Raw genomic sequence first — 24,452 nt, forward strand, 5'->3', positions numbered from 1 at the left:
TCTTCACAAATACAGAAATATACAGAACAGAATGCACAGTAACATTGGTTTTTATTATTATTTGTGTGGTATGCATTCGTAGGTGTCACTGTGTGTGTGTGTATGTGTGTGTGTGCGCGTGTGTGTGTGTGCGCGCGCGTGTGTGTGTGCGCGCTCGCGCGCGCGCGCGCGCGTGTGTGTGTGTGTGTGTGTGTGTGTGTGTGTGTGTGTGTGTGTGTAGGCCAGGGGTCAATTTTGGGTCTCTTTTATCCCTTTCTACTTTATTTTTAATACAAGGTTCCTCACCGAATCTAGGATTGCACCTGTTTGGCAAGATGAGCCATCCAGCAAGCCACGGGGCTCTTCTCTTCTCTGCCTCTCCGGTGCTAGGATTACAAGCATGTAGCACTATGTCTGGATTTTTATGTGCGTGCTGGGGATGTGAACTTAGGTCTTCAAGCTTACGTGGCAGGGACTTTACCAACTGAGCCATTTACTCAGCCCTGATTTCACCTTTCGTCGGCATATAACTGCTGTACACAGTACTGGGTTTCAAAAGACCATTTTCATAGAAGTGTATAGTATACTTTTACTGAGCTCCTCATGGTGTTCCCTCTCCCTTTCCCTCCTGTTAGCCTCCTTCTGTTTTCCCAAGTGCTTTTGCTTCTACTTTCATGTCACGTATATACATGCTTTTTTCATGTCACGTATACACATGGTTTTTCATGTCACGTATATACATGGTTTTTGCATGAAATCTAGGATGTACAAATGAGAGAAAAACGTGATATTTATCTGGCAAGCTATTTTGCTTAATGTGTAATAATCTCCAGTTGGATCCATTTTCCTATAAATAGCATGATTTCATTTGTGTTTGTTTTGTGTGTGTTTGTGTGAGAGTGTGCATGTGTGTGCACATGCGTGTGGGAGTCAGAAGTCAATGTTAGATATCTCCTGTTGATGTCCATCTTATTCTCTGACAGGTTCTTTCACTGATCTTGAAGCTCATGGGTTTGGCTATGCTGGTTGTCCAATGAGCTCCAGAGAGATCCTCTTGTCTCCTCATTTACCAAGAGCTGGGGTTACACACCCTAACATGCTCGACTTTTATAGGGGTGCTAGAGAGCTGCCTTCAGGTCTTCATGTTTGTATTACAGACACTTTATTGACGAAACCCCTGACTTGCTTTTACTTGTGGTGGAATCAAACTTAATTGTTTAGATGTGCTATATTTCTTTATCCATTCTTCTCTTGACAGATATCTAAATTGGTTATATAATTTAGCCATTTAGAACAATACTGCAAATAAACATTTATGAATGTGCTGGGCATGGTGGCACACACCTTTAATCCCTACACTTAGGAAGCTGAGGCAGGGAGAGAGTTCAAGGGTAGCTTAGCCTGATTTACATAGCAAATTTGAGGTCAACCAACAAGAGCCACATGGTGAGACACTGCCTTAAACAGAACAGAACTCATTGATGAGCAAGTGTATCTGTGATGACTTAGAGCCCTTCAGGTAAACACTCAGGAGTGCTATAAATCCCGTAATAATTTAATGTTCCAGTATTCTTGCACACATCACCTCTTTGTGTCAACTGCTGTGTGTGTGTGTGAGTGTTTGTCTCTGTGTGTGTGTGTCTCTGTATGTGTGTGTGTGTGTCTGTCTGTCTGTCTCTGTGCGTGCATGTGTATCAATTGCCTGGTTGTATACTTTCACTAGAATCGGAAGAGGGATTCATGTGACTTTATCTGTTGGCTAATATAGACACTTTATATGATCAAACAAGTAGACAATCCTGTTACATAGGGTAACCTAGGGCTGGCTTTCTGCGTCTGCAGCCTCTTCAGTCCTGGAACTTCAAGGACCCCTCTCTGTCCAGGTCTGGTGCCTCCTCCCCTCTCTGAGGTTGTTGAAGTTGAAGTAATAAGATTTGGATGGTGTCCTGTGGCTTCACATCCATCTGTCTCATTTGTGGGTGTCACCAAGACTCCCCATAAATACAGAGTCCTTTTCTATGCTGGTGTGGGTCTCTAAGGTTTGCACTCTGTTGGTATGGCCACAGGTTTGGCAGCCTAGCTGTGTGGTTCTTGTTTTGAAGAACTGTTATTTCTTTAAGTAATTCTTGGGAAACTCAAGAAATGCCCTTTCACCTGTGAGCTGGTGGACTTGTTTTCCTTTCAGGGTTTGTTTGTTTGTCTTTGTGAGTAGATTTTAACTCCTGTCTGTGATCCTGCCTCATGGTATACCATCAGATGCTCATTGTTTTTGTCTCCTGCTAGTTGTCACAGTGATCCTGAAGGCCCTTACCTACGATGAGAAGCGGGGTGCCTGCAGCGTGGGGGCCAACGTCAGGGATGCTGCCTGCTATGTGTGCTGGGCTTTTGCACGTGCCTACGAGCCTCAGGAGTTGACACCTTTCGTGACTGCCATTTCAAGGTAAAGCCTTTTGGTTGTGCTGAAGGGTAATTGTGTCACGTGGCAGACATACCTCAGATAGACATACTATTTGCCCAGAACCTGTTGGCCTTAGGTAAGCCAGTCTGTACAACTGCCAATGTAGCTGCGCCCCTCCCCTCTAAGAGGTGGACAATAAAGGAAAAGACTGCCTTATTTTGTGAAATGGGACAGGATCTGCTATGTGGGGAGATAGAGTTCCAAACATAGCTGTCCAGGGAAGCAAATGGGTTCCAGATCTCACTTCAGACCTTTCCAAATGTCAGAAGAAACTACTTGCATGGGACCAGAGTAAAGCTCAGTCACTAGAATACTCTGGAGCCATTAGCAGCTCCACAGTGTGCTGAGGACAGAGCAGATCACTGGTCTTGCCCTAGTGAGTATGAAAAGACTCAGACAGAGAGGACCCATTATCCTGTTCATGCCATGATGAGCATTTAGCTATTTGGTGTCCTCCTTTGGCTCCTCAGAATGAAGCTTGAACTCTAAGAAAGGTTACTGCTACCCCCGCCCCCCAAATTTTATGTGCCACTTGCTGAAAAGACATCTGTGCTGAGGACACACTTGTTCTGCATCCTTCCGAGGGAAAGGAAAAAGAAAAAGAAAAAACCTCTAGAAATTCAGGTAGAAGAGCTCTGGTACCATGCCTAAGCTGTGAGGTCTCTGAGGTCACTGAGCTCCTGTTAAGAGCCTGCAGACTCAGAGCTACTGCCCTAACCTGCGACCCTGCCTCTCATTGGCCAGAGGTACTGGAGTCCAGTGACTGGGCACCTGCCACTCCACCTCTGAACACCTCCCTGCTCACAGAGCTCTCCAGCGCTGTTTGTTCTGCAAGTTGCTGAATGAAGGTGAGGTGGAAGTGTACTGGCCACACAACTTGGGAAGTTGAGACAGACAAAGCCTCAGGAAAAGCAGATATTTCAGCACTTCCCAGAGTTCTGAAAGTGTGGGCCAGATGCTAAGTTTCCAGGATCCCCTAGAACATCCTTATGGTGCTACTCACACCCTCACCTCATTTCAAGACTCAGCTTCAGAATATTCCCCCTGGATATCTGACTGGAACCACCTGCTCTCATAAAGGAGCCGCCCTGGACCTGTTTGATCCTATGGGGCATAAACATAACTGACGGGGCACAACTCACGGGGACATGACACATGCATGGTTGCCAGTAAGCTGTGCTGTTGGTTGTAGACTTGGCTCTGGGTGAGAAGGGGCAAGAGCCCAGCTTTCCAGGGCCTTCTGCTGAGCCTCAGGCCTGGTCCTTAGCTGTGACCTCCGTTTCCCACTCCACTGCCATGCAGATGCACCTGTTTGCTGTTTATGTGGCTTTGAGGGAGGTTCTTGCAACTGTTCCTTGTCCTCATCGTCAACTTTCTCGCTGTATATTGTGTAAGTAGCAGAAATGTTTTTCTCTTGTTCACAGCTGTCCCAGAGCAGTGAAGCTCCTTTACATTGATGGCATCCTGTTCAGTTCCTCAGCTCTGTCTGGTGGGGAGCTGCAGCCCTGAAGATGAAAAGAGGATACAGTGTTGAGTAGGAGATAGGCGTAGAGCTGGCATGGCCCTGACTTGACCCTGATGTGGCCCTGGGAGATTGTGAAGGATGGGAGGACGCTTGGCTCTGATGTGCATTTGCTTTCTGTTTCAAAGTAGAAACAATCCGGACAGATTCCATTCAGTCTAACAGAGAGCAGCACCCCCCCAGGATGCTATGCCATGTCCTCCCTCCTCTAATCCAGGATGTAGGAAGGCAGATGGCCTGAGGGAGGGAATAATAGAGTAAAGGGAACAGGAGCTGGCCTGCTGGCCTGGGAGCATGTGGCTAACTTCGTTTTTGTTGAGTGTGGGGACTCAAAGCCTTTCTGCAGGTTTTGAAGGCAGGAGGTACGGAGGAGAGGTCCTCATGATTGGAGGACCCTGTGGGGCACCTGGTCCTGAAGGAAAATGCAGGATTACACAGTTCCCACCAGAGTGCGTGTCTTCACTCCATGCTATAGAACTCGTGTCACAACAACGATTGATCTCTGGGTGGATTTTGCAAAGGAAACAGTCTGCGAAAAGCTTGGCTCTGAAGTTGGCTGCTGAGTCTTGGTGTTACGGTGGTCTTTGGACTCTGGTCTGTCTTCTCTAGCTCCAGCTTTTCCCACACTTAGAACAGTATGTTGAGGAGCTTCCATAGCTGCCGAAGGAACATGGTACCTTTTGCTTCAGGGTCACCATTTACTACTCAGGGAAGAAAAGGCAACTGCACATCAGAGCCAAAGGTCCTTCCCATTCTTCCCAGGTTCCTGGCAGGTCATTGCTGCCATGTCAGGGTCACATCTGTCTCCATGCCTACTTCCTACTCAACACTCTACTCTCTTTTTATACTGGGGGGGGGGCACAAAAAGGCTCTCTTTGCTGGCCCTGCACAAGCTCTTGGTCATGAGGTTTCTGTCTGAGAACTGTAGAAGGTGGCCCAGGTTGGGCTTGGCATGGTCTTCCCAGGACTTATGTGAACTGAGCTTGCTCTGAGTGTGGCATGTGCCACGGGGAAGTAAGAGGTCCTCTTCATGTTGGGTTGAAGTGTTGGGTGTGCTGTGGAGAATTTGGCTTCTGTTGAGACTTAGTGGGTGAGCACAGATGAGCCCTTCACTTTATATACAGCTCAGTCTCTGGAATGACCCTGAATTTCCTGGCCAAGGAGAAGTTGTTATACAGCCCTCTCTACCTGTAGTCTGTAAGAACTCCTGTGGGTCCACTTGTTTCTTTGGGCTTGGAGGGTTTGGACTTGCTGGCTTGTGGGACAAGCCTGAGGGGTTGCTGGGGAACTCATGTCTGTATGTTGTACACGGAAAACTGCAGCTGTCTGTTTGCAAGGCTGCCAGCCTGTGCTTCACAGCCGCCTGATTCTAAGTTGGCAGCCAGCAGATGGGCAGCAGTGCCCTTTGGAGCTGAGCTGCTGCAGATTTCTAGCTGGTTAGACAGGTTCTGAGGAACCTGTGCCTGCCCCTTCCTGGCCCATCTGACTCCAGGCATCAGCGGGGGAGGGCATCTGGTGAGTCAGGTGCGCCAGTGAGCTTGGGGCATGCACTACCTCCTGCCTGAAGCTCTGTGCGTCTGAGTATCGGTCGGGTGTGCCCTGCAGACCTGCTTGTGAGGTTCGTCATGAGTGACCATGCTTTTTAATTATCAGCTCTTAAGCCCATTATTTCTAGTACATGATAAAATCTTGGTATCTTTACTTTCACAAACTTCTCTGCGTATCTTGTACAGTGCAGTTGAGATCCAAATATAGTTCCCAGAATAAAATAGAAAGAACCAGGGAGGTGATGTGAGGAGTCTTGCTGTACCCTGGTGCCTGATACAGTGGAAAGCCACTAACCTTTGGTTGAAGAAACTGGATGAGTTGTTCTTACTCTCACAGTGTCAACTCTGCTTTCGGAGTTTTAAAAGATTTTCAAGGCATATTTTTATCTTTTTGCAGTGATTTTGATTGCCTTTTGAAGCCATCTTTCTCTGTCTTTGAGCAGAGAGGGAGAGCCAGAATACTGTTTTGTGGCACAAACCTGACCCCCTGACAAGCGCAGTGCAAGGCAGGAGTAGTAAGACGTGATGTGGAAACACGATGGGGTGGCTGTGATTCCTTCTAAGCAGAAGTTAAAATCTGATCTACAGGAAGGAAAAGAAAGCAAATTGTGTGCTGCTGCCAGAGCACCCAGCCTGTCACCTTCCAGTGATTTCCTCACCTGAAACTCTTTTGTAAGCTGAGCTCCTGTTGACGTTCACTCCGCCCAGGCACAGACCCACCTGTGCCAGGGGCAGCTCCTGACTCTCACCTCCACTGTGCAAACCGGCAGGGCAGCGTGGGCTGCCTGTGAACGGCCTGGGATTGGCTCTGTAGGATCTCTTCCTCCAGGGCAAGATTGTCCTGAAAAAAAAAAAAAAATAAGGAAACAGCAAGCGTTGCTCAAAGCTATGTCTTATTCTTCTCTCTGGCCCAGCTTTCTGAGAGGACAACTGTTGAGAAGAAGGCCAGCAATTGGAGATAATCTTGGTCTGCCAGGTCCAACTTTGTGCTGGCTTGGCTGTGACCCCAAAGCACATGGTGATTCTTATCTTAGAGAAATTCAGTAAAAATGCAGGGCTTATATTTTAATGTGATTTGAAACTAAAAACAAAACTAAGAAACCATGGAGTTTCGCAGTGACTTATTCGTCTTCTCTTTAAAAAGTTACCTCAGAATGGAAGTGCTGTTGTCCCCGTGTACAGGCAAGTGTGCTTGCTTTGAAGTGCCACACAGTATCACACAAATGAAAAAAAATTAGTTTGTGGTGAACGCTGTTCTCACCGTGTATGCTGAGCCAAGGTGTAAGACTGTGGGGAAGGAGGGGGGCAGGCTGAGGCATGCTACTCACTTTCCCTAGGTTTATACCAGAAAGAGGATCCCTTCTGTGTGGTTAAATCCTGGTGAGCTATCTCACAGCTTCCCCAGAGAAACTAAGCAGGCAGACACACCCACCAACACCTCACCTCACATGGTGGCTTTCACTGTGGTGCCAGGCGTTGCTCTTTAGGTTTTCTCTGAAGTGAGAGGAGTAGTGACTTTTACACAGGGTAAAAGTCTGCTATGGATGAGTGAGACCCAGGTGAAGGTTAGTACACGTACAAGCAGTGACTTAGGAAGATACTTTCCTGTTTCTATTTGACTAATATCATTAAACCCCTTGTTCTGAAATATCAGCCTTGTTCTGAAAGTAGGAAATGAGTTTTAAGGAATTTAGTCTAAAGCTAGAGAGATGGTTTAGTGGTCAAGTGCACTACTGGCTGTTCTAGAGGATTGGGTTCAGTGCAGCCCTCAAAGGGCAGCCTACAACTGTCTGTAACTCCAGTCCCAGGGACTCTGAAGCCCTCTTCAGGAATCCTCAGGCTTAGCACACATATGGTACACAGACATACATGCAGACACACACACACACACACACACACACACACACACACACACACAAAGTAAAAAGTTAAAAAAAGAATTTAACCCAAATCAAAACTCTTAAAACCTGTTAAAATTGGGAGGTGGTGGCACATGCCTTTAATCCCAGCACCCTGGAGGCAGAGGCAGGCAGATCTCTGTAAATTTAAGGTCGGCCGGGTCTATAGGGTGAGGGTGCTACACAGAGGGTACACAGAGAAACCTTGTTTCAAAAAAAAAAAATAAACATTATTGTATCACAAGTACATGCAGATTTGTTTTTAATTAACGTAGAAGTTTACTATTACTTAAAAAGCAGTGTTTTCCAGGTATTGTTACAGTTGCCTCAGTGTAATCTCTAAGTTTGATGAGACAGCAAATCCTGATTTGTGCCTGTAATCTTAGCACTTGAGAGGCTAAGGGAAGAGAATTACTATGAGTTCAAGGCAGCCTGGGCCACAGAACGAGCTGCTATCCTGATACCCTTTCTTAAAAAAAAAAAAAAGAGAAAGAAAAGAAAGAAAATTATTACTGAAGCAGTGACTTCTAAGGCATTTGCTTAAGGGAAAGCTAACTTTATGGAAGTGCATGAGGCTGTTGCTTCTCTTGGCTGATACCTGTTGCATACAGGCTTTCTCTGTGCTAACAGCCCGCAGTGGACTCTGACTCCTGTCCCACTCCTTGTGGCCTGTGGCTCACTTTGCTCACTCGTACCTTAGAGAGGTCTGCATGGAGCAGCTTGTGTGTGTTCCATGTCAGAGACCGAGAGCTGTCACTAGCAATCTCACTGCAATCTCAGGGAGGAATGATTACCATGTTCCTAGGCTCCGAGAATCACAAGGATCACAGAGGCTGGAGCTTTTGGGAGCATACAGACCTGTCAGAGAGGTTGTGGGAGGGGTGGCTCCATAGGCAAGATAGGTGGCTAAGGCCTGCTGCATCTGTCTCCAACTGGACATGGTCTGCATGGGGCTTCTTGTGTTGAAGCTGAGCGCAGGAGAGATGCCTACGATTCATACATGTGGTACTCTCTCAGCCACCCACACACCTGAGAAGGATAAGTAGGGTTGGGAAAGGGCTCCCCCATAGGGGCTACCCTAACCCTACCACCTTATCAGGTCTTATCTGCAGTTGTAGCACTGCCTAGTAATCTGTGGAAAGTGCTTTAGGAAAAATTGGGCAGAGCCCCATCCCTCGGCGGAATGAAGTGAATGAGTCTTATGCTGACATCAGCCTCTTAGACAGCTATGGCTTTATCTCCACAGGCTGCACATACCATTTGGAATTTTCCTCATCCCATGCCCAGTGCCTGGCTGGGTAGAATGTGTAGACAGCTATGAGAAAGCAGCTTTATTTTCTGAATGGCCTGACTCCTCTAGAATGAACACTTGGTTGAAATTGGACTTTGGTCAGTTTGCCCGGGCAGAGTAACATTCTTTCTGCCCCTGTCTTCCAAGATGTTCCCTGAACCGTGTGTGTGTGTGTGTGTGTGTGTGTGTGTGTGTGTGTGTGTGTGTAGCAAAAACTTAATTTTTAACAGCAGTAGGTATATGGCTTACAAGTTACTAGGAAACGTGTATGCAGGCCTCAGTCAGCTCTATGATCTGAAGACTGTTCACAAAGGCTGCTGTGGTGTGCTAAAGGTAGAAACAATTTAAAAATGTTCACAATGAGGTGGGATGAACCCTCTGTTGTTATAAATCAGATTTCTCTGCTTCTCAGTGTGGCAAACTGTAATAATTACCGCAAGCCAGAAAAGTTGTGCCCCTGCCCCACTCCCATTTTCGTATTGGAATTAAAGACAGTTCTTTGTCCCCTCTCTTGTTGCACAAGTTCTCTCCTGTGGCACACACCTGCCTAGCAGGGTCCTGTTTTTTTTAACATTAAAATTAAAGTAAGTAAGTGTGTGTGTGTGTGTGTGTGTGTGTGTGCGCGTGCGTGTGTGTTTTGTTTGAAGATCTCTGTCTAGAGGTTAAAGTTGCAAAGAGTTGGTTATCTCTGTTACCATATGGGACCCAGGGGTCAAACTCAGGTCGTTAGACTTGGTGGTCTCAGTGCTTATTCTTGAGCAGTTTTTTTTTTTTTAAATCTTTTTAGACCCCAAAGACCTTCTGGTCATTTCTGTCCTCTGGTGATCCCTAGTTGGTATTTGGAGTCTAGGATTGCAGGCATCCTTCTCCCAAGTGCCATTCCATTGAGTGCAAGTCTTCAACTTAATCTGTGGAGGCTACTTAACCCTGCCCAGGCTCACAGGAGGGAGGTGGTGGCCCCAGAATGTGAGTCAGGAGGGTAGTCTGTGGTCTCACAGCTCTCTCTCCTGTGCCTGGTACACAGTGCCCACCGCATGGCTGGGAAAGTTGAAATGAGGTTGAACACCAGACTTGGCTGGTCCATGGTCCTTGCACATTGCTGTTTCCTGAGACCATCCCTGGGATGTGGGAACCAACAAGCAGATGGGGAAATACTTCCCTGCGAAGTGTTCCCCTTGGAGGGCAGGACCCGTAGCAGTAACTGGTGATAGATGCAGGAGAGGTAAGAGGCACGAGATGGGAAGGAGCAAGATTCTGACAATAATGGAGTTTGATATATAAGAAGAAGACTTAATTAAAGCCTGTTGGGTGTCTGGAGAGCTAGGAAAAGTTGGGTTAGTCTGACATTATTGCTTCTGGCTGTAGAAAGGATTGAGACTTAGCAGCTTCCTTCCATGTGCTGTTTCCATGGTGACTGCTATAACTGGCTGCTTGCCTGATAGCAGGTTTCTTGTTACTCAATCAAAGACTTGAAGGACACCGCTTTCTAAAGAAAAGGCTTATTTTGACCTGTGGTCTGGGTCCTCCTAGGTCAAGAGGCTGCATGTAGTGTTGGCCTTCTTGCCAGGAGGGTCCTGAGCACTAATACCACTTTGAAAGGGGCAGAGAGCAGATTCATGGCGTGTCTTCTTTTGTGAAACCCAGAGGATCAGTCTTGGGCTCCATCCTCTGACCTCATCTAATCCTCATTGTGTCCCATCTCTCTCAACCTAGATGTAGACAACGCATGCCCCATCATGCCTCATACCGGGACCTGTGGGGAATGTTGAAACCATATGTTTGGGTGCTTCCAAGGGTCAAGCTGCCTGCAGGGTGCATGGAGCTCTTGCTGCTCAGTGTATAGGTAGCTGTGGCCTAGGAGTGTTGGTGTCGGTCACCCAGTTGTGACCGTCTACATACAACCAGCTCTCATCCTCTAGAACCGTTTATCATGATCCCAGCAGGCCAAAGGCATTGTTCTCCAAGGCACTAGAGGCTCAGTGTACACCATTTAAGGACATTTGTTAGGGCTGGGGCTGTCTATAATGTTTGATATCTTAGAGGTTACTAGAATCTCTCATAGCTCTAGAACTTAGCTTCCCTTCTGTTAGGCTTATTCAGGTGTCCAGCAAGTGAGCAAGTGAGTGAACGCTGTAACGACACACGGTCTGTGCCTGTGCAGGTCAGAAATCCACCTCATCGTCAGGAATCTTCCTCTGATGAGACCAGGGTCTCCTGTTGGCCTGGTGTTCATCCTTAGGCTAGACTGGTTGGGCAGCAGTCCCAGGGAACCTCCTGGGATTACAAGCGTGCACCACCTCCCCAACATTTTTATGAGGGATTTCATGCTTGCACGGCGAGCAGTTTACTGACTGAGCTATTTTCCCAGCCCTTGCGTATTTCATTTTAATTAATCGTTTTCCTTGTTTTTACAGTGCCCTGGTCATTGCTGCTGTATTTGACCGAAACGTGAACTGCAGAAGAGCAGCCTCTGTAAGTTTCCTTGTCCCCAGTGCATTCCTTTCCTGGAGGTGGGGCCGTAACTGTTGCCAGTGTCCTGTATGTGGGCCTTTGTCGATTTGGAAAACCCATACCCCGTGGCAGCAAAGGAGAGCAGATGAAAGAACCAAGTAAAACAGTCTCCATGGTAACACTTGTAGGGCATTAACTGTGGGATTCTTGAGAAGGTCAGGGTTGAATAAGCATAAGGGAACAGGTTTCTGTTCAATAACCGGACCAAATTCAGGATAGCCCGAGCTCTGCAGAGGAGAAGAAATTTATCCTATGTTTCTAACCTCCAGGACACGGCAGGATGGGTCCAGAGATGACAGGGTAGGGCACTGGCGCCTTCATGCTCTAGGAGGAGCTGTCACTAAGCTGTAGTTTAGTTAACTCTGCTTTCCTCACGACACGAGTGGATATCCCTGGGTGTGCTTCAGCCTTACAGCTGCCCGTGCTCCTTATGCTTTTAACTCAGTTACCCAGGTTCCCCGAGATCCAGTTTTTGGGATGGGTTTGGATAGAAGGAGTTTAGTAGCTTTGGGTGCCAACAGACGTGTTGGTCAGAGTCTCCTGCTCCACCTACCTGTGGCATTCTGTATCTGCGCCAGTAACGAGACCGAGTCTCATGAATTACGAGGGGAAGAGACAGTGAGAGGTTTTCCTAGGGTTGCCTGCATGTGTGCATGCGTTCGTGCGTGCATGCGTGCATGCGCGCGTGCGTGCGTGCGTGCGTGCGTGCGTGCGTGTGTGTGTGTGTGTGTGTTGAGGGGGAGGGTTGTTGCAGCGGCTGACTCCACAGAGGTGAGGCCAGGTCCAGGAGTGCTGTGGGAGGCTGGACCCCAGAGGACCTCAGATGATAAATCCAGGCTCTGTGAGGGGTGCCATGATGCCTTAGCAGTCTGGCTGTCTTCTCCTCATAGACAGGCCAGCAGTTTAACACATTCAGGGTATCAGGAACCGAAGGGAAGTCTCTGAGAGAGGTGCAGGCTGAAACTTGCTGCTGGCTGTGAGGTGTGAGGAGTTGGGAGTGCCCATGGTTTGAGTACAGGGACTCCACATCTTTGTTTCAGGTGGTCATGGAGTGATACACTATTACAACTGCTTTGAGACTGAGGGGAAGGTCAGGGTGGTAGGCAGGTGGTGTTTGTGCCAACACATGTCCGAAATATGAAGAGGCTGTGGTTGAGATGGCAATGCCACAGCCATTCTGTGTGGATAGGAGCCAGGCCTCAGAGTAGGATGGAGAGGAGACTCCTGAGGTTCTGGAGGGGAAAGGGAACATTGTCTTGACCTGCATGTGGGCGGGAACTTGCTGTTTAGAGGCTGAAAAGTTCTTTCCTATAAGCCACTTTCATTGTATTCATGTTTTAAAATTACAAACAGGTGTTTGACTCTGAGGTAATGAAGAAGCCTTTGACTTTTGCTCTGGAAACGTGCTATACGGTGTAGTTGCTTTTTAGACTTTGAACCAACCTTTCATTCTTGTTCTAACTTCCCCTGGTGTATTGTCTCCTCTCTTCTGTTGGATTCAGTCTATTAGTCTTTTGTCTGCGTTTGAGCTAGCAACACAGAGAGGGTAGAGGTATTTATCTCCTCTTTTATTCCATAGTTTTAATTTAAGAGATTGTTGTCTTTCTACTTTAATTATTTGGTAGTATTTTCAAAAGAACCCATTCTAGCATTTTTTGTTTTTGGAAAAATTTCACGATTTTGTATAGTTTTTTTTTTCTTTTTCTTTTTTTTTTTTTTTCCGGAGCTGGGGACCGAACCCAGGGCCTTGTGCTTGCTAGGCAAGCGCTCTACCACTGAGCTAAATCCCCAACCCCTAGTTTTTACTTAATACAAATCTGCCCAGCTTTCTTGTTTCTCAAGTTAAGACTTTGCCCTGTCTTCTGTGTTGTTAAGTGAAGTGATTCGCTGCTATCACGGGCTTCAGCTGACTTCATCTCCTCTCTCACAGTGGCTCCTGTCTTGTTTGATTGTTTAAGTGATGGAGTTTCCGTCCTGTTACTCCTGCTGGCCTCTGGCTGCACTGCAGCTGCTGTGCACTCAGGCTCTGTGTACCGAGTTCCTGTACGTCCACTGCTGCCTCAGCCATGTATTTGGCATGGCAGCCAGCATATTAGAGTCACCTGTTTGAAGACCTCCTGTGGAGGGCTTAGCAAGCCCAGCCGTCCTGTGCTGCATCATAGGCTCCCGGCCAAGGGGCCGCGCCTCTGGCATTCTGGTCAGGTGACTTTTGAGGTTTTGCTGGCTCAGGATGCCTGTGGTCTTCCATGGCTGCTGTTGGCTCTTTGCCTGCATCTGTACTGAGAAGCAGCCAGGATGCAAGCACCTTCCCAGAGGCCTTTAAAACTGTCTGTGTCCCCACAGGGACTCCATGTTGTCTGCAGTGTTAGTAGAAACCCAGTGATTTCTTGGGAGGTCTTAGCAGTCTTGCCTTCATAGTTAACTGATAGACAGTAACTGTAAGTCTGATATAAAATTTTATAATAAATCTGTACTAATATGTTTTTATGTTTTCTTTATTGTTTTCTGTAACCTAAGATGTATTTGTGGGAAGTAATCAAAGCCCTATGGCTTTGTTTATGTGACCTGGGACAAAGTGAAACAAACAAACAAAACCTTTATAAATCATTTTTTTTAAACTTGAAATTAAACCTTATTAAACTAGCAAGAAATTCTGTGTGTTCCCTTTGAGTTCGCACTCTTTACATAGTAGACTGTAGGATTTAAACCCAGGAAAGTGAGGGATGCCTCTGTGTGAGCTCATTTGAAGGTGTAAGAGTTTTCCTAGTGAAAGGAGCTCCCACCAGGAGCTGCTTCTGTAGGCAAACTCTTGAGTTTTGCTGTCTGATGTGTGAGATGTCCATTCACCTGGCCAGAGTCCAGGAGGTTGAGCAGTGAAGCGCCCAGAAGTTCCCAGTTCTGTGGCCTTACCTTTCATTTGATGGTTGTCTCATATCCTGTTCCTGGGTCGCTTGTCTGCTGGCCACAGTGCTTCTAAGGTAATAGGGTCATTGTTTTGGATCCTCATTGGAGTTCAGTGTCTTTCTGGTGGTCAGCACTCGGGCTGGATAGTAGAGTCCTGGCATTGCTTGGTGGAAAAATTAGTTCATTGCTGCTAATGACTCCAGGTTTTTCATTCTAGACAGTATTCAGCAGGCTAGACTGCTGACTTTGTGAAGAGGCCTGTTCCTCTAAGGACAGGCAATGGCTGTGATTTTGTGGGAAACTTGGAATGAATAGAGAGAGAGTGAAGGCATGTGTGCATACATGTGTGGGCAGGGGCACACGCACACGCACGCACTTCATTTGATGTTTCATTCTTGATTCTTTTTATTTTCCTTTTGCCTTTTATTTTGACGTTATTGAGATTCCCCCCCAAGGAGTAACAAGAACCCAGGAAAGTCTGAGTCTGTTTTCCCTGACTCTCTGCTGGTTAACATCACATGTTATATATACTAAGACAACTCAGCAGCCCTGGTCAGGACTCTCAGTTGTATGTGTCCTGTGCACATTAGTTCTGTGTGGCTCCCTCTCACACACATCTGAATTGCCTACAGTCTAGGCACACAGTAGTCCTTATCACAGACATCCCTGACCGATGCTTTTAAACCATGGCTGCTTCTCTCTTAACTGCTACCAACTATCAGTCTACTTTCCAATTTTGTAATGCTGTTACATCAATAAAGTGATAGTCGTTGGAACTGGGATTCTTACTGAGTATGTCCAGTATGTTGGGAAGTCCCAGGCCTTTGCTTCCTACTGTGAGTGGGTCTGTTCTCTAAGTGAGCCCTGGGTGTGAAGCCATTGACCTGTAAAAGGGCATCTGGGTTGCTGGGTTATTATGAACATCGTAGTGAGAATTCTGGAGTTTTTGTTTCTTTAGACAGAGCAATATATTAAGCATGTTTTTGTTTTAATACCAGGTTTGGGGCTGCTTTGCCTCAGCTGGCTATGACTTTTCTTGTGCTCTAGTAGAACATCATTTTGCTAGATGCAGATAGTTTCCTTGATTATATGACATTTGCAATTCTGAGAATTTTTCAAAGGCTATATAATGCTAGAGCCCTGATGGGTGGAGTTTGTGATTGATGGTCATTCAAGGGGGTTGGTTGTGATTTGTTAGTAGTTTTTCTCAAAGAAGAAACAAAGGGAAAGAAATTAGATTTAAGGATCTCTCTCTTTCTCTTTAACAGGTTTCAGTCTTGCTTATCTGTATCATTCTCTGCTTTCTTTTTCTCTCTTCTCTCTACTTCTTTCTTTCCTATCTAGTGATAGGAGGATAAACAGGGTAGGGGTAAAAGGTTGGGAAAAAGAAGAGCCAACCAAGTATCTAGGACCAGCTGTAGAGCACTTCATATAGGCTTTCCTGCGAGCATAGTTTGCTTAGGGTATGTGCCTATCATCTAGGATGCTGACGGACAGTGCCTGTCTTTAGAATTCTAGCAGTTCCCCAGGGTGGCTGTGCTACTATGTGTTCCCCCATCTTTGCTAAGGTAAGGTGTGTGTTACTTAAGGCGGGGTTGCCTGTTTTCTTCCTGGTCACTACGCTGTTTCATTTTTGCTGATAAGTGTGTGGTGGTTTTAGTTTTCTTTTCTGTGGTGATGCCGAGTCTGTTTGAGGTGTTCATTTGCTATCTGTGTCCTCCTGAGTAAGATGTGTTTCTTCTAGTCTCAGTCATTGTCTAGTTGGATGGCTAGTTTTTGCTGAGATGGATTCCAAATATTTGTCTTTTATATTGAAAGTGTGTTTTGCAAATGCTTAGTACATCTCCATAACAGGTTTCAGTCTTGCTTATCTGTTTCTTTGGTGGGCGCTTTCAGTGTGAAGGCCACAAACCACTTAACCCTGTTTCCAGCATTCTTCTTTATTCTGTCTGTGTTGATAGCATATTCTGCAGTAATGTCTCTATGGTCTGTCTTCATATTGTGTTGGGTGATCCCCTAACCTTTTATTTTCAAGATTATTTCAACATAAATCTTGTATTAGTTTTTACTTTGAAGAAGTTCCTGCTTATAAGTGTTACATTATGTTCAAGTTGACATTGTATCTCTTTACATCACCTTTCTTTGGTGTCTGTTTCTTTCTTTAAGAATTGGCTGCGAAGGCCAGGTGATGGTGGCTCAGACCTTTAATCCTAGCACTTGGGAGGCAGAGGCATGTAGATCTCTTGAGATCCAGGCCAGCCTGGTCTACAGAGCCAGGACAGTCAGATTACATAGAGATATCCTATCTTGAAAAAACAAACAGACAGACCAAAAATAAATAAAAAATAAATAAATAAAGAACAAACGAACCAAACAAAACCAAGGACACCCACTTCAGTACTCAGCACCCACATGCTACCATCCTTAACAGTTCTAAGGGATCAGACATCCTCTTCTGACCTGCTCGGCACTAGGCATGTGTGTGGTGCACATATATACAGGCAGGCAAAACATCCACATATACGAACAAAACAAAACAAAATATAAATCTTAAAGGGAAGGGTTGCAGAAGATACAAAATATAAGAAGCAAAAAGTATCCTGTTTTTCCCTCTTCTAGTATCTCGGCCCCCACTGTGAGGTTTTGTCCTAGAGATGCCACACATTTCTGTTATGGTGCTTACCAGTCCTGTGGGGTTGATGTGTAGTTCCCAGGGTCCTGTGATTCAGTTTGCTCTTTTTCTTTGCACATATGAATGCTCTCAACCCCCTACCCTATACTGGAATATCCGCCTAGGTAAGGGTGTTTCTTCTGTTGCCTCTGCCTTACACCCTGTGCCTGTTCCCACCTCTGCTCACCGGGATGGCACATGGTGCGTGCTTGTGTAGCTTCCCTCCATCTCCGTACGAAGCTGGTGTCAATGCCTGTCTCTAGGCTTGGTTGGAATTCAGCAATGTATGCTTTGAGGAAAGTTCAAAACCCCACCAGGCAATAAGCGGGGCATGAGGGGTCATTATGTTGGTCAGACGACCCTAGGTCAGACAGTGTGAGAGACAGGGAAAGTGGTCACCAAAGAAAGAAGAGTCATCCGTACAAGGTTTACTTAGAAGTACTCAGTTTTCTTTAAGTTCAGATGGGACATTGTCAGCCCTGATTTGGTGCCTGGAGTGTAGGCCTCAGGTAGCTCAGAAAGCTGGGTGGAGACAGGATGCCTGCCCTCTGGGAGGCAGCTCTGAGGTGTTGGCATGGTGGTAAGTTGTGATCATAGAGTTCCCAAAAAAAATGGGTGGTTTAGGAATTGTCTTCTACTTACTGATCTGTGTAGTTTGTTCTCAGAGTTAAATTCTGGGACCTTCATTGGGGCATTAGTGTGAAAATGTATTCCTAGTGAAAGAAAGGCCACTGTCAGGTTCCGTCTGATCTTCTAAATAGAGTTCTTAACCTGTAGTTTTAAAGAGCACTAGGACATAGAAACAGTGACAAGCCACCCCCAGGGCTCTGGTCAGCCAACAAAGAGGACTTCTATTTAAAAAGTAAAGCCATGGGTCATTTACACCGTGCTGTGTTTGTTTTGAATTTATCGTCTGGTGTTTAGCTGAAGCAAACCTCACTCACCTGCTGTGTTTGTTCTTTTTGCTCCTTAGGCTGCCTTCCAGGAGAACGTGGGGAGACAGGTATGGCCACTTTATAAATCTTTATTTCTAAAACTTCCTGTAGGCTTGGAGGTAGGAACCCTGGCAGCTTTACTTTTATATCTTCTTGTATTGTTGGGTGTGGGTAAGGAATGAGGCTTACCTCAGAGCAAGCTAATAAATATGGCAGTTCTGATCCAAGACTCGCCATAATGCGACCAGGGAGCACTGATCCCATGTGCCTTTGAGGAGACCCTGCGTTTCAGGCAGGTTAGGATCTTGCCTCACATACTCCTGTGGGTTCTACATGTATCAGGTACTAGGCGAGTGAGTCCCTGGATCCAGTAGGCTCTGACCCTTCTCTAGCTTGTGATTTGGAGGCTGGCTCCCTTGTAGTAAGTTCTGGCCTCACCTTCCAGAAGCCCTGAAGGGCTGGAGAGGGGCAAGGGCATTGGTTTTCAATCTGTGGGTCGCTACCCCTTTGCGGATGATCTAATGACCCTTACACAGAGGTGGCATAAGACTGTCAGGAAACATTTACATTATGATTCATGACAATAGCAAAATTACAATTACAAAGTAGAATCGAAGATAACTTTATGCCTGGGGATCACTACAACATGTGGAACTGTATTAAAGAGTTGCATCATTAGGAAGGAACTACTGGGTTAGAATCTGAGCAAGGTGGCAGCTACCAAGATAAATGTAGACAGGGAAGAAAGGTCCTGAGAGAGAACAGCTAAGAATGATTGCTTTAGGGTTTTGTCTTAGGTAGGGTTTTATTGCTATGAAGAGATACCATGTCCATGGCATCTCATAAAGGAAACATTTCTTTGGGCTTGGCTTACAGTTTAGAAGTTTAGTCCATTATTGTCATGGTGGGAAAACATGATAACTAGAGAGATAGCCAAGACTTCTGTTTCTAGATCCACAGGCAAGAGACTGTGAGCCACTAGATTTGGTTTGAGCTTCTGAGATCTCAAAGCCTACTCCCTAGTGATGCACTTCCTCCAACAAAGCCACACCTATTCCAACACAACTCTTAACAGTGCCACACCCTATGACCAAGCACTCAAGCACATGAGCCCGTCCTAGCCATTCCTATTCAAACCACCACAGGTTTCTTGACAGATGGTGGCTTGGGTGCTTGTTAATGCTACAAGTGAGGAAGGTAGAAGGATGGCTGGGCACTCTAGTGATGTGCAAAATAGACTCTGTGTGAAGAATGATGGGGTTAGAGAGGTCTCAGCCAAGATGGATGTGCTCTAGGTGAGAGAACCTAGATGGCCTGTTGGGTTGAGAATATTGTGAGGACTGAAGTGTTTATAGTAGAGGATGCTGGGAGTTGTCTCAGAAGTAACAGGACTTGCCTAGTAACCCAGGGTAACTGACTCCTCTACTGGGTTGGTCTGCTTATGATGAAGGTCTTAACACCCACAAGACCCCTAAGTGCCTAGTGGAGTGGGCTCTACAACAGAGGTGTCTGTATGTATGTCTGCTCTGTTCCCTTTCTGTAGCCTAGGAGTCTGCAGGTTATGATTAACCAGTGAGCAGTTGCCATGTCTAGGACCAGCATGAGACTGCATTGTTCTGTGGCTGCTTGGAGTGTTCCTGGGACACAGCTCTGTGTGCAGGTGGTTTGCTCAGACTCCAGACTACCCTGTATTCAAGCGAGAACACTGGAGGGCAGGGTGCTTAGTCCCCTTTCTGGGAAGGAGGGACACCATCTGGCCAGGCAGAGCCTTAGCCTATTGCTCATTCTGCTTGAGTGAGACGGGTACTGCTGAGCAGTTCAGACCTGTCCTTCCTTCTTGGTCACAGCCAAACCTGTGCTCCCACTTGCTTGCCTAGTTATGTGCTTTTGTGTTCTGGTGAATGAGGCTGCAGTCGTAGTACCTTTACTTGGGTTGTGGGCTTCTCTTTCATAATGAGCGAATGAGTCTGGGGTCTTCTTGATAAATAACTACACAATCCAAAGCATCTTTGTAAAGCCAAGTTTTTTTTTTTTTTTTTTTTTTTGTCATTTTTTTTGGAGCTGGGGACCGAACCCAGGGCCTTGTGCTTCCTAGGCAAGCGCTCTACCACTGAGCTAACTCCCCAACCCCGTAAAGCCAAGTTTTATGTATGCAGAAAAGTGCAAAGCCACTCAATCCAGCAAGCAAGCACACCCAGTAGGCATCCTGCTTTGTTTTAACCCCGAGGCAAGGGGTTCTGTGTCCTGCTCTGAACAGTTTGAGTGGTTAGAATGCAGACTCATATAACTTAATTGGCTAATTCAAAGTGGACCAGCATTTTGTAGGGAGAGTGGAATCTGAGCGTATGTCTCGACTTTAAGAATACACTAACCTGGGGCTGGGGATTTAGCTCAGCGGCAGGGCGCTTGCCTAGGAAGCGCAAGGCCCTGGGTTCGGTCCCCAGCTCCGAAAAAAGGAACCAAAAAAAAAAAAAAAAAAAAAAAAAAGAATACACTAACCTGGAGGGATTCTAGACAAATGGTGTCTTTACCAATTTCTTTAAACATGGAACTTCCTCTGTCTTCTTTTAATTCTGATAGAAAAGACAGAACATTTCATGTGCATTTCTCACACCATCACACAGGAAGTGGTAAGAGCACCCAGTGTGCACTGTGCAGATCCAGCAACAACGCACAAGTAATCCCACTCCAGCTCAACTCCTGGACAACTGGCTGGTACATAAGATACCTCAGTTGATCCTTCTCCTGAGGCTGAGGCAGTCTCGCTAGTGTCTTAAGAGGACTGTTTACTGGGTGGTGTGGTGACGTTGTGAGATATTAATCATCAGGGTCTAGGATTAGCTTGTGAAAGGGTGAAGGCATTGAGGATGATAATGAAGGTAGGCTGCGTGGATGAGTTGCTTCTTCTTGCTGGCTATGTTTTCCATCCCGGGCTGGTAATGGCGGCTTTTTCTCCCTCAGGCTGTGCCTGGGGTAGTCCTAAGGGCAGATGTCAGGGAGCAGGAGGGTGGCAGACCTCAGGTGTTTTAGTTAGGCCTGGGTCTTCAGTGCCTCTGGATTCCAGATGGGTAAGGCATCCCACCATATCCTCAGACTAACCGGCTTTTAGATAGCGTTTGAGGACTAAGCTTCTGTTTTGACATTGTCTCATTGGTAATAAATCAAAAATTTTCTCCATGAAATTCAGACTCAATTTGTAGATTTCTTTGTGTCAGTTTTTTTGTATCTGGACACACACATGCACATGTTATTACACGCAGCTCTATGATGGCTGGCTGTGCAGATGGGGAGTCACCGTGTATTTGAGTAGATTGATCCCTGTTCGAGGTGTGGGGATGTGGCAGGCAGGTGGTGGTGGTGGTGCCTGTTGCTTTTCTTGGCTTTTGCTTGACAGACTTGTGCCAGCTTTGCACAGATAGGGAGCTTCATCTCCTACAGGGATGGAGCCGCCTCTGGGCCAATAGCTATAAAGCTTTCTACATACTTACGTTTGTTAAGAAAGTTATTTATATGGTTTCCAGATTGTAATATTTTTTTCACCACAAGTGATGATATTAGGTAGTTCCAATCATGTGACAGTTTTAGGGCAGGGGCTCCACAGAGTATTCTTGGTGGATGAGGATGGGGACCTGCCTCCTGTTTTTCAGTTTGGGGGACTGATGGCTGCTTTTCGTGATAGCCTTAGAGGTTGGCTATTAGCCTCATCCATCCTGATGGCAACCAGTGAGGTGTAGGCCCTAGTCCAGGTTTCAAAGCCAGGCAGGCGCTTGACTACCTTCCATGGCCTTCCTGCTCCTACAGGCTCTGGAGAGCTTTATCTTGTCTTTGTGACCATACAGGGTGACCAAGTGCCAAGAGTAACCACTTGAGGACTGTTGACATCCAGGTCACTTTTGTGGCATCTGAGTTGAAATGGTTAGGTCTGAGTTAGGAGTTGTACGAAGTGCAGCACCTGGACAGGCAGTGGGATGAACACTGACACACTCACTAGTTGGGCCATCCGTGAGCCGTGTGGCTCAGCTTCAGCCTCCCTGTTGTCACCTCAGAGGCCGTTTCTCACCTTTCAGTTTTTTTCTCTGCTTTTACTTTTTTCAGGGTACTTTTCCTCATGGAATTGATATTTTGACTACAGCAGACTATTTTGCAGTTGGTAACATTTCTAACTGTTTCCTGATTATAAGGTAAGTTTTAATGTGTGTAACAAAACTGTAATAGTCTCTTTGACTTGGGTGTCAAAAATCACCTTCTATATTTCCTTCTTCATTATCCTGTGGTCTGCATATAACTTATGTTGTAGAAAGGGAATCGAACTGAGAACAGCTTCTGAAACTGTACATCCTCCATGGTACATACCACAGAAGATGGGCACCTGCTTGTGCTTTGGTGTGCTGGCTCATATCTCCTCTGCTCATTGATCTTCTCCTTGTTCTCCTGGTTTGGTGCTTTTCTGCCTTGGAACCATTCAGAAATAGCCACAAGCACAGCTATGCATGTCCTTCTGTGCGACAGCTTTTCCACCAGGTGTCACACATATACTGATCTTTGAAAATGACAATTTTGGATTTGAAGTGACTGTGATTGAAAGTTTTTGTTGTTGTTGTTTGTTTGTTTCAATAAAAAATGTGTTTTAAGTTGAAATTATCTGATTGTTTCTCAGATGAGTAATAAAGGCATTTGAGAATTCAGGTCAAGGGATAAATATGTAACCGTTAACTGCCGTTTTCAGAAATCACATCCAATTATTTTTGCTTGTATAACTTAAATACTAGGGAGCAGTTTCATACTCTAACATCAGTGTGAAAAGGCCATGGTGCTTCATGAAGTAGTTTATTTACCTTGAATTAGGAGAAACATGCCAAGTACATTTTAAAAACATTTCTGGCCGTTATAAACCCTGGGGGTAGATTTCCTGACAGCCCTGCTGTGCAGACCATGCAGAATTTACACTTCTTCATAACCAGCCTTGACAGACGTAAAAAACAAGCAAATAATAACAACTAAAAACGAACCCAAAGGTGACCAGCCTCTTTTCCAGGAAGAATGCGACCAGACTTGCCCTCGTCTGCATGCCATTGCCCTCAGTCCAGCACTTCATGTCTCATGTCCATATTCTTTGTTCTCTGATTATTAGCATGTGAATGTTGTATATGACAGTCTATGCCTTTTCTTGGAGTTTCTTAGGTAAAATAGCTGATAGTTTGGCTTTGGCAAATTTTATTTGTTGCTAAGGTTTCCACACCAGTCTAAAACCTACACATTTTTATGTCCATTCTGTAAAAATACACGACAGAACATGACCTAACTCTAGAGTGTGGGTTCTCCAGTTCATTGGGCCCTTGTGACTCTCAGATCTGAGTAGCAGATCAGCTGCTATATTTCGAGGACAGTCTAATAGAAGGCTTTATCACATCCTAGCACCACAGAGCCTCTGGTCAGGGTCTCACCTCCCTTACTGGGATTTCTCTCTCAGCCTGGATCCTGGGGGGCAGGATTCATAAGGATAGTAGAAAATACAAGACTTCTAGAAGGCTATGACTGAGAGCAAGTTGTGGGGCCTCCAGCCAGCAGGGAGGTGAACATAGTTAGTCCTGAGGTCTCTGTGATAGACAGTTTTATGTCAGCTTGATAGAAGCTATAGTCATCTGAGATGAGGGCACCATGGTTAAGAAAATGTTTCCGTACAGAACTGGCTATAGGTAACTCTGTAAAGCATTTTCTTAATTAGCGATTGATGAGGGAGGGCCTAGTCCGTTGTGTGTGATGCCATTCCTGGGTTGGTTGTCCTGGGCTCTATAGGAAAGGAGGCGGAGCAAGCCAGTAATCAGCACCTCTCCATGGCTTCTGCATCAGCTCTTGCCCTGTTTGAGTCCCTGTCTGACTTCCTTCGATGATGAACTGTGCTGTATAAATGCAAGCTAAATAAACCCTTTCTGCCCCAAGTTGCTTTGGGCATTGTGTTTGTCAGAGCAATAGAAACCGGAACTAAGACAGTTCCCAAATGCAGTATGCTTGTTCAGCACTGCGTTCTGGTGAATAGAAATTGATATGGAAGTTAGTCCACAGGAGCAGGTGGTATTGGGGTACTGAGCTGTGAAGGGCGAAGATGAATGAAGGGTGTGAGGAAGGGAGTAAGTACCTGGTTGGTCTTCAGAGGCACTGGGCTCTCTGTTCTGTCTGTGTTGAATTTCCTTCCAGGCTTGTAACTGTCCTCACTTGGGACAGGATCCAGGCTGTTATAGAGGAGGTTTTTCTGAACCTGCTTGGTCTGCTATATTGAGTAGATTCAAAAGTGGTGGAAGGTCCCTGGGGAGACATTAGTTGGGACACTGCAGCTCACTTACCTGTCGGTTATAGTGCTCACTTTCGAGTGTTGAAGACATAAGGTCGACTGAATGTGTTCAGCGCATGTATTTTGATATATTGTGATGTGTGCAAATCTGTAAATTCACAAGGACGTAGTGAAGCCTATGGCCCTCTGTGTGCCTGTTGGGAACTGGAAGATTCTTTCACTGAACATGGTGATTCCCCATCGTAGGTGCTTCATCGTAGGTGATTTCTGGTGCTGTTCAGCTTGCCATGGTGCCTGTTGATCAGCAGTTTAGGCATTCTTGAGTTTTTATCATGATAAACAAGGCTCTTGCAAACTCTTATTTAGAAATCTCTATGTGGATTCATATTTTAATTCTCTTATGTAAAGACTAACAGGAGATATAACTTTGTATGAAGCTGGATGTGT

The 24,452-nt window shown here is 45.9% G+C and overlaps 1 protein-coding gene across 5 annotated transcripts in view; it reads left to right on the forward strand.

Moving 5' to 3' along the window:
* Tbcd (tubulin folding cofactor D) overlaps window positions 1-24,452 on the forward strand; it is a 156,773-nt gene that overhangs the window by 82,522 nt on the left and 49,799 nt on the right. For all 5 annotated transcript variants that reach the window (XM_063268238.1, XM_006247861.5, XM_063268237.1 and 2 more), the window contains exons 14-17: window positions 2,263-2,419; window positions 11,110-11,167; window positions 17,755-17,784; window positions 21,812-21,897. In XM_063268238.1, the coding sequence (XP_063124308.1) occupies window positions 2,263-2,419; window positions 11,110-11,167; window positions 17,755-17,784; window positions 21,812-21,897 (331 nt within the window). The remainder of the gene's footprint in view (window positions 1-2,262; window positions 2,420-11,109; window positions 11,168-17,754; window positions 17,785-21,811; window positions 21,898-24,452) is intronic.

The sequence above is a fragment of the Rattus norvegicus genome, chromosome 10 (assembly GCF_036323735.1).
Source record: "Rattus norvegicus strain BN/NHsdMcwi chromosome 10, GRCr8, whole genome shotgun sequence".
NCBI classification, from domain to species: domain Eukaryota; kingdom Metazoa; phylum Chordata; class Mammalia; order Rodentia; family Muridae; genus Rattus; species Rattus norvegicus.